Raw genomic sequence first — 14,371 nt, 5'->3', positions numbered from 1 at the left:
GAAGATGATACGTAAGAGCCATATATTCTATTAAAAGCAAAGGAACGATGAAGACAGCATCTTTCTGAGTTCTTCTTCCCATCTTTTATCTCTCATTTTAAGTACTCAATTAGGCTTGTTTTGTTTGAGGCTAAGTCTGGAACTTGATTAGTTAGTTTTATTTCTTAGTATTAATTTTTTAAAGAGTGAATTTAGTTAGATATGAGATAAAAAGATGTTCGGTTACTGAACTAGGTTAAAGGTCCTTAAACCAGTTTAGAGAAGTATCTGAACTCAAAGCAAACAAGATCTTAGTCTACCATTGATCATTTCATGGATAACCCTCTCAGCAATTTTCTGGGTGATAAATAATATGTCCTTTGAGTAGATGAAATAAAACATTTTCCTACAACAAACTATTTGGTTGGCAAACTGTCTTCTCTTTTTTGAGTAGAAAGAGCTTTGTATTTAACTTTGAGTTACCCCATTGTCAACAATACTGCCACCGGAGTCAAAAGACAAAATTGTACATAGTTATGATAGGAATTGATCAAGAGGCCCAAGAAGACAATTTCAATCCAAATTTACCCTGGCAAGCAACCCAATCTACCGCCAAGTTTCCACCACCTATAATGTGCTGGATCTTAACTTCACTAAAGGTTCTCATAAGAGCCCTACACTCTCCCACTATGTTACGTACTCTCTAAAGAGGCTCCACTCCTCCTTTGCAGATCTTACAAGCCTCCAGCGAATCCATCTCTAGAACAAATTTTGACCCTTACTACTATTTGGTTGGCATTGCCTACGTGCTTAAAATGTCATCTAGCACAAGTTGGCAATATTGATCAGATGCGTATTCTCTCTTTGGAACGTATATATATTGTTTGTGAACCTCTCTCCTCTTTTTGTTGGTTCGATAGCACCCAACTTACTTTGCCACGTTCCCATACCGACATATAAGAGGGAATCAACCAAATTTTGCACTGTTGTCCTCGTTAATACAAAACTATTACTTTCATCTCTTCTTTCGATGTAAACGTGTTAGCTTGTTCTTTTTTAATCCTCATCCTTCCTTCCTTCCGAGGATGACGTCCCTTTGCTTATTCTGATGATCTCTCAATGGAAATCTAAACGATGATCCCTCGATTCCGAGTAATACAACTAGTTCTTGTTAATTGTTCTTTAATTTTTGAGTGATGCAATTAGTTGTCCTCTGAATATATTGTGTTAACTTGCCAAAACCTCTACAAATAATAGCTGTTATAATTTTATATTCTAATATTATTCTTTACTTTTAAGTTATAATATAAACTTTTAAAATAGTTGATAAGTTAACGTACTGCCACTTACTAGGAAAACTGCCTTCTATTTATATTAATTACTATAACCATAGAATTAATTCTTCTCATTCGTGGGTAATTGAGGAGCAGGGATAGGCTTTGAGGAGACTGATGGGACGAGATCCAAAACAGATATAATTTTGTTCTAACTTGCCTGGTCCTAGCAAATTCGTGTCCACCGTGGTTGCATCAAATCCTGTTTGAAACTCCTTGCACCTTCAACTCTTCAACTCGTTTTACTCTCTCTCTCTCTCTATATTTAACTCTTTCAAGTGTTAGAAGAAATCCACTATCTGACACACTTTGCCAGTGAAAGACTTTATCTTCCTTTAACTTCATTGGTCTGAATTACCAACAATATATGCTTATATTTCTAAGTTCATTTCTCTCGATATGCTTTCTATATCTAATTCATTCGCTTCCTCGCATTTACTTCACCAGTATGACCACGGTAAAATCTCTAGTAGAAACATAATATCTAGTCTCATGCTTCCAACAACCACAAACATAGTTGGAATTTATTTATCACTCCTCTTATCTGATATAGACTGGAAGTGTATATATATCCATAGCCCATAACGTTGACAAATGGACACAAAAGCACCCATTAACTTACACAAACCATAAGCCACTCAAAGCACATAAGACACTGCATAGATGCTAAATTACAAAACAGAGGAGCTCCCACTGTGAGCTCCATTAAGGAAACAAACTACCTCTGCTCCTGCGGCTCCACACAACTTGGCCCTGAGGCATGAAGTGGCAAATAGGCACTGTCCCAGGTTTCACATTGAGCATTTGGAAGGCAAGGTGCTTAGGGTTCCATTCTGCAGTATCGGTGTGGCACACCGCCACTGCGTCCACGGCGGTCCCATCGTTGCCGACCATCTTAACTTTGTACGCCTTAGTCGACTTCGTCGAGTGGCAGTAGAACACGGCATAAGCGTAGGTCTCTGCGTGGCATGCCACGAGCTCATCGCCAGCCATTCTCTGCACGCCTCCTGCCATGATCGTATACTACTGCTTTGGCGTCTCCTCCTTCCCAACTGTAGTCGAAACTGCGAGAACGTTGCGTGTTCCAAGGCTCGACGTGCTGAATTCAACCATGGACTCGAGCGAGGTAGCACAGTACTTCTTCTCTCCCTTGGCCGCCGGTTCCTCACACTCGAGGAGCGTTTCCTTGATAGCCTCAGCTTCGATAGTGTTTGGTTGGATGGAGAAGTAGTTGAGAATCTGCGGTAGGTTGGCAGAGGAGAAAGGGATGGAGTTGGCGGCGGTGCGGGGAAGGAAGGTGGCGGAGGTGGTCTTAGTGAAGTGTAGGGTCATCTTAGCTCCCGGGTGGAGATCTTTCTCCAAGAAGAAGAATACTGCAACGTTAGGATAGTCATGGAGCTGGGTTTCGGTGGCCGCGGAATTATAATTTTTATTTCCAGCGATAGCCAATTCAACGATCATCTGCTGCTTGTTGCCAAGCGTTCCTGTAGTTAAGTGAGGATGGACAACAATTAGAGAGAGATCTAGAGAGAGAGAGATCTAGAAAGAGATTGAGAGAGAGAGAGAGAGAGAGAGAGAGAGAGAGAGAGAGAGAGAGAGAGAGAGAGACTTGAGGTTAAGAGATCAGTGATGGCGCTTGGCATGGGAGTATTCGGCAGGACAGAGTGCCAGTAGACTTGGGGGGGTACAGCTGCATGGCATACTGCTAACCCGAGCTGAATGAGAGTTCATAATATATACTAGTTAGATCCCAGCCGGTATTTTGAATAACAGCTACTTGTAGCGATACGATATATCAAAAATATCAATCCTTGTTAACTTGATCAAAATTATATATCCTAAGAAATGGTACGATCAATATGGCTAAAATATGACATTAAAAAACCTCCCTTATAACATGTTCTATCTCAAAACCTAATAAAATATTTTTAAAAAAAAACTAGAGTGATCGACTCTTTAAACTAATTACCAATAAGAAGGAGAGGAGTGGTAAGAGGCGATCCATGAGCGTACTGGAGAACCAAGTGAAGCTAAGGGAACAAACTTAGACGCACAGGAATAGGGGAAGAGGAGTATAGATTTTATAGACGGGATAGAATAAATTGGGACTGCGACACATGCATGCTCATCCGTGGGTGATATTTTTTCCAGACAACCAGTAAAACAGAAATTAATTTAAGCCATGGCTCCCGGAGTTTGATGGCGGACCGTGTATGGTTGGGTCGTGGACACGCGATTTCCAGAGGTTAAGTGTGCTGTGCAAAATTCCAATGGGAGTGCAGCCGAAGCAATCTCAAGCACCTGCACAAAAATACAATACAATAGTAACGGATAAAAATAATTTAAATAGAAAAATCATAAATATGATGCTAATGGTAGGGTAATAGCAATCAATCAATCTAATCACGAATAAGAACTCTTACTGAAATTAATTAATAAGAAAAGAAAGAGATGAGATTTACGTGGTTCAATGATATGCATATATCTATGGACAGTACAAAGTTTCAATACATTAATCCAAAACTAAGTACAAATGGTTTTCACACCCTAATCTCCCTTAATACAAGTTATCGCACATGTCTTAAAACCAATTAATCTATTATAGGCAAGACTTGGAGGAGAAAAAAAATCAGTGGACCATCTGAATGGGTGGATGACATTCGAACTCCCATGCACCGTTGTTCGAATGGATTTCAAACATTAACTCCTTCCAAACTATCGTGTTATCAAATGTCTGAACGCCTCCATCCCACTCGAACAGAGGTTGGAGGTAGGTTGGGAGATACCTGAGTCAAGGAATCAAGAATTCCTGGCAGCAATGTGGGGATGCCTATGTCTCACTTTATGATTGATTGAAACTGTAATAATTTCTACCTGGTAATACTATGCTTTCAAACACTTTACAACTAGTCTATAAACAAAATAACGTGACAAGTTATTAATATGTGATACCTTTTCTCTTGGTATCTTAACCACATATAACCATTAATAAGCTTTGTAAAATATTTGTAAGCACAGCATTATACTTTTCTAAAATCTTTTATACGTCTTCCTAACCAGTCTTAATAGAGACACGTGGTGTTCACTAATAGTTGATTTAGAAGTAAGCCCCAGTTTACTTATAAGATAAAAATATATTTATTCTAGTACGATAACTAAATAATAATTTATTTTATTCTAGTATACCAATTCAATATTGTTTTGCATCTTATTTCATACAATTTTTAAAAATTAATTTATTAATAATTTAATATTACCATTTTATCTTTTACAGTGATCGTATCAGCTAAGCTACGGTACATCTCTCTCTCTCTTTTAAATTGGAAGGTGGGCTCCACTGCCCCTTGTTGCAACGTTGACCGGAAAGTAAGTCGTGGCAGACATCCACGTCGACACCAGATGCCTCCTCCTCCTCCTCCGATCACGCGTCCATCATCCACTGGATTTTAGGCTGGACTCCATTAATTGCTTCCCATCATCCATTGCGTTTCCCCTTTCGCTCTCTCTCCTCTCTCTTTTCTCTAGAAAAAACAGCGATGGCTTCCTTCCTTTGTTTTCAGACATCTTTACTTCCCTTCTGTTATTCACGTACAAGAGCAACTTTCTTTTTGTGAAATATATTTCTTTCTTTTGATATGCCTTACGGCTTGTTCTTTTCTTTGATTAAGAAATTTTTTATACAGGACTTAATATTTATTATTAACAGTATCTAGTGTAGATTTATTTTATGATTTATAGGTATATATGCATTCATTAATATTTGGTAGTTAGTTTAGGCTTATATTTTCTTTTAGTGCTAACTTATTTTATATTGTCTTTAGTATTTATCAATATTAATATGCAGAACAGACTTATTTTATAATTTAGAAGTAGCATGCATTAACTTTTTCGATAGTCAGTGCGCGCTTATATTTTTCTGCAATGCAAAGTAATACGTGGGTACTAGTAGTGCGGGAGAATACATGGATATTTACCCGTAGTGCAAAGGAATGTATGGATATTCACTAGCAGTGAAGCAGAATGTATAAATTTTAATTTTTACAGAAGGGGCAAGTGTAAAAAATATTTTGATGAAATGCAGGGAAGTGCTTATTAAATACAATAATTGTGGGGATATAGAGTTCAGTAAGACTGCAGTTGTAATAAAAAATTATAACCTCAATGTGTAGGCTTATATTTTTGTGGGTTTATAACTCCGCATTACCCTACAGTGCAATATGTTTTCTTTTCTATACAGGTATATGAAGTATTTTAAGTGCGTAGTCGTAACAAAAAGTATTATAGTTTTAGATAAATATATATTACTACTAGTACTACAATAAGCCAATCAAGGATATTTATGTTATTTGGTATAAAACATCACCAATTTTTAATACAAATTTATTATTATTTAATATTTTAATAAATTTATGTCACATCAAATATAATTATTACTCCTTGCATTAATATTGAATTCAATATTATAATAACTTATACTAGTATTAGCTCTTTTTTCTAATATTAAAAATTAGAATAGTTATGCCTATTCCACTCTTATTCGGGGGCTAAGTGTTTATCAATCGATCTAATATGGATTTATTTAATGGTTAAGATCCTCAAGGGTATAATAGGAACACAAAAAAGCAAAATGTATAGGTAATTATTTATTTTTACATTATATTACCTTGCACACAATTTTTTGACAATTATATTATCTTAATAATTTATCAAATAAAAGACATATATATACTTAATTGAGAATAATAATAATAATAATAATATATATATATATATAATATATATATATATATATATATATATATATATATATATATATATATATATATATATATATATATATATATATAAACTTGATGGAAGTTTAATTAAATTCGTGCCCATCGTGATTGCATCAAATCCTGCTGGCCCACTACGGATTGGAACTTCTTGCACCTTCAACTCCTCAAGTATGGGCGATCAGACAGTCAAGTGCTTGTGGAGAGTTAGAGATATGGTTGCTGATCGAGTGCCTAAATTAAGCCCTCCTCAGCCTTTATGGATATTAAATTTTTCTATGTTCTTAGAGAGAGAGAGAGAGAGAGAGAGAGAGAGCAGCTGAGCTGACACTCTTTAATGGTCTGAATTACCAACAAAATATGCTTATATTTCTAACTTCATTTCTCTCGTGCGATATGCTTTTCCATATCTCATCCATTCGCTTCCTCGCATTTACTTCACCAATATGACCACGACAAATCTAACACAGTATCTAGTCCCATGCTTCCGACAACCACAAATATAGTAGGAATTTATTAATCACTCCGCTTACGTCTTATCTGATACAGACTGGTGAAGTGTATACATAATCCATAGCTCATAACGACAAATGGACACAAAAGCACCCAATTCACTTACACAAACCATAAGCCACTCAAAGCACATGAGAGCTCCCTACCGTGAGCTCCATTTAAGAAACAAATTACCTCTTAACTGCTGCGGATCCACACAACTTGGCCCTGAGGCATGAAGTGACAGATAGGCACTGTACCAGGCTTCACATTGAGCACTTGGAAAGCAAGGTGCTTAGGGTTCCATCCTGCAGTGTCGGTGTGGCACACCGCCACTGCCTCCACACTGGTCCCGTCGTTGCCGACCATCTTAACTTTGTACGCCTTAGTCGACTTCGTCAAGTGACAGTAGAACACGGCATAAGCGTAGGTCTCCGCGTGGCATGCCACGAGCTCATCGCCGGCCATTCTCTGCACGCCTCCTGCCGTGATCGTATACTGCTGCTTCGGCGTCTCCTCCTTCCCAACTGTAGTCGACACTGCGAGAACGTTGTGTGTTCCAAGGCTCGACGTGCTGAATTCAACCATGGACTCGAGCGAGGTAGCACAGTACTTCTTCTCTCCCTTGGCCGCCGGTTCCTCACAGTCGAGGAGAATTTTCTTGATAGCCTCAGCTTCTATGGAGTTTGGTTGGATGGAGAAGTAGTTGAGAATCTGCGGTAGCTTGGCGGAGGAGAAAGGGATGGAGTTGGCGGCGGTGCGGGGAATGAAGGCGGAGGAGGAGGTGGTCTTAGTGAAGTGTAGGGTCATCTTAGCCCCCGGGTGGAGATCTTTCTCCAAGAAGAAGAGTGCAACGTTAGGATCTTCATGGCGCTGGGTTTCGGTGGCCGCGCCATTATATTTAAATTCTACAATGGAAGACGCTCCAAAGATCACCTTCTGCTTGTGGCCAAGTGTTCCTGTAGTTAAGTGAGGATGGACAACAATTAGAGAGAGATCTAGAGAGAGAGAGAATTGAGAGATTGAGAGAGAGAGAGAGACTGGAGGTTAAGAGATCAGTGATGGCGCTTGGCATGGGAGTATTCGGCAGGACAGAGTGCCAGTAGACTTGGGGAGGCACAGCTGCATGGCTTACTGCTAACGCGAGCTGAATGAGAGTTCATAAGACTAGTTAGATCCCAGTCGATATTTTGGATAATAACTACTTGTAGCGATACGATATATCAAAATTATTAATCCTTGTTAACTTGATTAAGATAAAGTTATATATCCTAAGAGATGGTACGATTAATATGGCTAAAATATTACATAAAAAAACATCACTTATAAACATGTTCGATCTCAGAACCAAATAAAATGAAGTGATCGACTCTTTAAACTAATTACCAATAAGAAGGAGAGGAGTGGTAAGAGGCGATCCATGAGTGTACTGGAGAACCAAGTGAAGCTAAGGGAGGGAGCAAACTAAGATGCACAGGAATAGGGGAAGAGGAGTATAGATTTTATAGATGGGATAGAATAAATTCGGACTGCGACATGCATCATCCATTTGTGATATTTTTTTCCCAAACCACCTATAGAACCGAATCAATTTAAGCAATTGAATGAATGCTATAATGGCAACGACTCTGGAGTATGATGAGGGTCTGTGTATGGTTGGGTCATGGACCACGCAACTTGCAGAGGATGAGTGCGTCTTTGTGCGTGGAACTCCATGGATGAGAGAAATATATCGACAATCCTTTAATTGCAGAGGTTGGAGGTAGGGTGGGAGATATATGAATGAGTCCAGGAATTACGACGAATCCACCCACTGGTGACAATGTAGGAATGTCTGCTTCTCACTTTGTAATTGAATCAAACTCCTTTATCTTGTTTCTACCTAGCTAGTAATACTATGCTTCCAAACACTTCACAGATAGTCTTTAAACAAAATAACTTATTAATATTTCATACCTTTTTTTCTCTTCATCTCTTAACCATAACTATTAACAAGCTTGTAAAATATTTGTAAGCACAGCATTGTTCCTTTCTAACATCTTCTGTACCTTTTCTAACCAGTCTTCATGAAGACACGTGGCATTCAGTAATAGTGGATTTGTTTGGTGGACCCATTAGCGCTTACGTGACTATAGCTGATTGGAGCTATCAGTTGTATGTGTGAGATTGAGTCATACTAGTAGAGTAGTGTATTACGGCTTAACTCAGTAATACTGCAACGATGCCAAAAATGTGGCCATGGATCGTTGGTGTTTAACACGCAGCACTTGCTTCGAGCTTGTTTTCCTTTGTAATTTTGGACAAACATGTCTGCCAACGTCGACGTATTCTGTGGAGATTGCAATATCCGAGGCAAATTAGGTCATGACAACTCTCTACCAATTTTTGTAATAAAAATAAATAAATAATGAGCATGCATGACAGCCGTAGAAGGCCATCTTGGCATTATAAAGATCTAGCTAACATTGGCTACATTAGGGTCGGACTTGGGCTAAGCTCAACAAAAGGAATTATTTGGGCCGGCCCAAGGAGAAGCCCTGGATCTGGTAGCTTTTTGGAACACCCTGGATCCAAAGTCACCCACATCGCCAAATCTCTCGAAGGAATCCAATAGAAATCATTACTCCTCTCCCAGATTCCCGGAGATTCCAATCCAGGAGGATTCGGGTTGTCTCCAATTCCAAAACGTCAATCAAGTTGCACTATGGACATGTCTTTTCTCCTGTGCTTGGCCCCCTGCCCAAGCATATCTCCAAATTAGGAAGTGGAGCTGCAAAGCCTCAGTCGACGAGATATCACTGCATGCTCGTCTGTATGCAAGTAAGTCAGCTTCCAACATTGACGACACTCATGTTGGCATTGTGGCGTGAGGCATCGTCAATACATGTCATGGTGTTAGTGACGACCAGGTGTTACGTCTTGTCTCATCAACGCCATCCATGAGCTGAAAAAGATGAAATTAGTATCAGAAGAATTAGAATAGATCGTTCCAACCCAGGAGTAAAATAATGAGTTCCGAGACTGCGGTAGGGGTAGCTCATGATCGATTAGAGAAGCTGCAGGTGGTGAGCACACTATCATCTGACAAGCTGATACGTGTCACATGGAAACCGGAGAGCTTGGGTTGAATTAGACTATTTGCTTTAGATATTCTTATTCTTCCACCTTCTTATTATTATTATTGTTTTAGAAAGGAACTGTTTACACTATCCAAGTTAATGCTACTAGCAGCACTAGCACTCGAATTTTTAAACAACATGAAACTTTTAAGAGGGAGAGGGATTTTATCGCCATGTTATTATTTTTAAACTCTCTCTCTCGTTCTACATCCTTTGCTTTCTTCACTCCTCTCAATACTTTTTTCCTCCTTTTTGCTCTCAGTGTCGACATCACTTCCACCCAATCAGCCTCTACAGTGAAAGAATCTCCATCGGTATCTCTACACATATTCGAGGATGATAAGATCCATCCATATTAAACTTGGCCCATCCTAGTGGAGTGGGAGTTCTACAGTATATGTTTGTAACGCATGCTTTTATCTTTACAGTAGAATTATTACAAATAATATTTACAATAAACCGACAGAATAGAGAGAAGATGTGTACAGTGATTAGGGTTTATACAGTAGGGCTGTCTGGAAGTGCCCAAAGGCCAGAAAACCTTTCCCTAATAAGGTGCCTCCCAATCCCATAGTCTTATGGCATCATCTGAACTCGTCGAACACGTGTCGGGCAGTGGGTGTCGGACTCCATGAGACCAATCTAATTGGAGAAAAGTAATCCTCTCCTTTTGGATGAGTTGATGCACTGGAGGGCCTATTGGGTCCACTCTAGTGTGATTGATTGCCCTGTCTATCAAGGAAGGACTGAAGGTGGTATTCTTTTTTGTTTTGAGAGTAAAGGACTGAAGGTGGTAGCTTCAGAGAATTCGGAGCAGGCACGAACTAGATTCAAAGGATCCATCAGTCAGTAGGTCTGGTATGGGCCGTATGGCCCATCACCCATGGCATGCATCCACTTTTTGTACATCCTCCCTAATTCCCTATATAGATTTCACCGTTCCCTTTGTACGTTTGTTTCTTTCAATTTAAGAATCTACTGCTTTATTAAAACTCTAGCAGAGTTAGGTAATTTTTTTTATGACTATTAATTTTAAATAATTATTATAAAAAAGTTATACAGTGAAACTCAATGGTCGTATTCTTCTCTAACTTGGTGTCTCGGTTGATAACTTAGTAGTGCGATTGACTTTGAAAACTAGCTCGATAACGTAATAGCTTGGAGCAAGTCTCGATAGCGTTTAGTTCGAAGTAATTGTTCAGCAATGCGTATGGCTTGAAGTTCAGACCAGATAGCTCACTATATTAATTAAAGTTTAGTGGGACTTTGTATTTCTTTATTTAGGAAGGATTAACTATTTATCTAATTCATATCTAGCCTTCGGGCTTATATTCACCTTTTATAGGATAAAGGATAAAAAAATCTAATGCTTCACCTTTTGTAGAAGAAGAAAATTCTTATTCTAGTATAAATCTCAACACTATTTAATAATACTTATTCCTCTCTTTTCATATTTTATTCAATACTTTTATATTTATTAATTACTATTTTATTATTAAAAAAATAATTTTAATCAGCTATAATTCAATCACTTCTCTCTTCTTCTCAATTCATTATAAATCGTACTTTAGTCATTTTTAAACTCATCAAGTATAATTATTATATATTATATTAATTTATTAAGAAACATTATAATAGTTTGTATAACTTCTCTTATTTAAGTATAATAAATGAGAATAATTATGCATGTATATAATTTATTGTACAAGTGAATGCTCTCGTGTATAAATATTTGATGCATTCATCTTTGAAGTGAATTTATTAATACATGAAACATAGTAGGGAACCCTCCAAAATGACCTTTTGGTATGTGAAAGGAATGATTAAGAAGAGTAATGACAGCAGCTTCCAGTCTAATGTGGAATAGCTACATGGAAAGTATTAATGACTCCCAAAATATTTCTGTTATTATTTTAATTGGTAGTATTAATAAATTACTTCTATAACAATAACAGTCATTCCATCAAATCAGCAACAAAATGGAGTGATAACTCATTTCTACTTCAAAAGACATAAAGCCATGCTGAATTCTTCAGATCGAATATTAAAAGTAGCAGTCAAACATTTGTCTCCCTCTCCAACAAAAAAGAAAAAAAGAAAAGAAAAAGAAAGCAATCAAACAAAGTTACTCACTTAACCTAGTCATCAAACATATTTATCCTAATAACTATATTACCACTCAATAAGAAAGGTTCAAACAACTCCACAACCACTACATAAACATTCCCTCTCTCATTCTCCTGTTAGCTTCTTCTTCAAGTTCAATTACGTTGAGAAAAAAAAAAAGAAGAGATTGGAATCAACCCTTTCGATCTAATTAATTTTGCTTTCGTGACATCATTGGCGAGGCGAGATAGAGAAGAAGTCCATGGGCTGCTTGCCTTCGGCCTTCCAGCTCTTCTCGATGTCATTTGCAATCCTCCTCGCATCCATTGATGCTCCCATTAGACCCCTTCTTGTGAACCCAACTGCGTAGAGTCCTCTTTCCCCCTTCCATCCATTAGGGAATGGTCTCCTTGGCAGCCCATCTTTATCCGAGAACAACTCTTTCTCCTGCCAAATTAATCCAATTATAACTCCACACTTGTTAGCAATTTTTTACTTGTTCAAGTACTTCTAACTCGTTAGAATTCTATTATCTAGCTATAGCTCCAGACCAATGTGGTACAACACTGTACAACACATTGATGATAAGTTGATATACCTTTAGCCAAGATGTTACATTGCTTTTGTAGCCGGTGGCCAGGACGACGGCGTCGATGTCCTCGGATCTCCCATTCACAAATTCTACACCATGATCACTTAGCTGCTTAATCGCAGGGTGTACCTAGGTAATATAAAAAGAGAGAAAAGACTTAGCAATTGAGGCTTCGAGCATCGAGGGATCATTAAGTAACTAGCAATCTTTTTGTACTTGGTTACGTAAAATGGACCTTGATGTCACCGGACTTGATCTTAGCTAGAGTGCCGACGTCGAGGACCGGGGTCTTGCCGGAGAGAGACTTGAGTTCAAAAGGCCCGAGACTTGGCCGGTTGAGTCCGAGTCGAGCCGTGTCACCTAGCATGAGCCATGAGACCAGTAGAAGAAATAGATCAACGAACCAGATTGGGAACCACTTGAGGAGCCACAAGGAGAGGGCAAAGGTGGATTGGCCTAGCATCTCCCTGGGTAGGATGTGCACCTGCCAATGTTGATAGAAAGGGAACACTAAAATAATAGTTTGGACCCAAATTTTTATGCTAATATTTGAACATGCTACTAGAAGCAATGTCCCTGGACAGCAACTTGTGTGCACCCTAAATATTATTCCCTTATCTCTTGCATAGTTTACAGTTTACTAGAACCAAAGTCGTAATTTTTTTAATGAGACATCTCTTTAACTTTGGAGAATATATATTATGAGAAAGGCCGCATGCAATGTGATACGAAAGATATTTCATATATTAATACATGAAGTGACTGGGTATTCTTCGAGCTTGGTGATGGGGGCCATTCAAACTCTTTGCACTAACTTTAGGAATAAAACTAATCCAAACAGGTAGAGAAAGGAACCCAGGAAAGAGATGAAAGGTGAAGAGAGATGAAAGAAGAATCTTTCTTTCTTCACATGCCATATAAATTTTTAGAATTGACGAAGTTGATTTAATTAACAGACAAGGTAGAATCTCAGTACTTAGCATTCAAAGTTATCGCTATTCCGTGTAATCACTAACGATATGGATAATGATTGAGAAGCTCGGATATTAGATAATTATTGATATAGTTAAGCTTAAACTATGAGACAAGAGAATAAGAGCACACCTTATCTCTCACTACGATATGAGGGTAAGCATTGTGATTGCAAAGGTCTAAGCAGACCTCCATGCCGGAGTTGCCGCAGCCGACGACGAGAACTCTCTTGCCGTCGAACACATTACCTCTCTTGTACGAGCTAGTGTGCACAACCGGCCCTTTGAACTCATCCAAGCCGTCGATCTCGGGCACTACGATCTCCGCATTCTCCCCGGTGGCCACGATGAGCCACCGGCAAACGTACTCCACCACCTCGTCCTCCTCATCTTTATCTACCACCGTCCGCACTCTCCATAACCCAATGACTGCATCAAACTCCGCACTCACCACCGTGCGGCGGAACACCGGATTTATCCCGAAATGCTTCGCGTAAGACTCGAGATATCCGACGAACTGCTGCTTTGTCGGATAAGTGGGGAAGTTATCCGGGAAAGACATGAGAGGAAGCTCGCAGAATTGCTTAGGGAGGTGAAGGCTAAGTCGGTCGTAGGTCTTGAGTTGCCATAAGGAGGCGATGCAGTTTGATCTCTCTATGAGTAAGCTTGGGATTCCTTTCTCCTTTAGGCATGCGGCGACCGCAAGGCCCGATGGCCCGGCGCCGACGACGATAGGGCCAAGAACGCAGACACATCGCTCTTCCTTCTCCTTGTAGTGCAAGAGATGGAAGAGAGGGTCGTGGGCTCTTTTGCCTTCAATCTCCTTCCAATACTCCATATATATATATATTATTTATTTATATAAATATATATATGGACTTGTATGTTATATATGGCGTAATGATATATACTTGTTCAAGTCTTTGGAATAGCCATTGATCAAAGTAGCTTCTTGTGATGGAGGAGTGGTGTTTGAAACGAACTGGAGTCTTCTTGGTTATGA

The 14,371-nt window shown here is 38.9% G+C and overlaps 2 protein-coding genes and 1 pseudogene across 2 annotated transcripts; all 3 read right to left on the bottom strand.

The window, feature by feature from the left end:
- Positions 1-2,003: 2,003 nt before the first annotated feature.
- LOC140770840 (BURP domain-containing protein 3-like) lies at positions 2,004-2,971 on the bottom strand (annotated as a pseudogene).
- A 3,602-nt stretch (positions 2,972-6,573) lies between these two features.
- Positions 6,574-8,043, bottom strand: LOC140770938 (BURP domain-containing protein 3-like). The gene is made up of 3 exons (XM_073112272.1): positions 7,967-8,043; positions 7,622-7,727; positions 6,574-7,539 (listed from the first exon to the last, which is right to left on the bottom strand). The coding sequence occupies exons 1-3, from the start codon at positions 8,000-8,002 to the stop codon at positions 6,779-6,781; spliced, it is 903 nt and encodes a 300-aa protein (XP_072968373.1). The 5' UTR covers positions 8,003-8,043; the 3' UTR covers positions 6,574-6,778.
- Positions 8,044-11,736: 3,693 nt separating this feature from the next.
- On the bottom strand, positions 11,737-14,206 carry LOC140770916 (indole-3-pyruvate monooxygenase YUCCA2-like). Its single transcript, XM_073112245.1, has 4 exons — positions 13,502-14,206; positions 12,633-12,881; positions 12,404-12,526; positions 11,737-12,252 (listed from the first exon to the last, which is right to left on the bottom strand). The coding sequence occupies exons 1-4, from the start codon at positions 14,204-14,206 to the stop codon at positions 12,037-12,039; spliced, it is 1,293 nt and encodes a 430-aa protein (XP_072968346.1). The 3' UTR covers positions 11,737-12,036.
- Positions 14,207-14,371: the final 165 nt, after the last annotated feature.

The sequence above is a fragment of the Typha angustifolia genome, chromosome 11 (assembly GCF_048772165.1).
Source record: "Typha angustifolia cultivar Huaian chromosome 11, ASM4877216v1, whole genome shotgun sequence".
NCBI classification, from domain to species: Eukaryota; Viridiplantae; Streptophyta; class Magnoliopsida; order Poales; family Typhaceae; genus Typha; species Typha angustifolia.
This window is presented reverse-complemented; position numbering and strand designations above follow the sequence as displayed.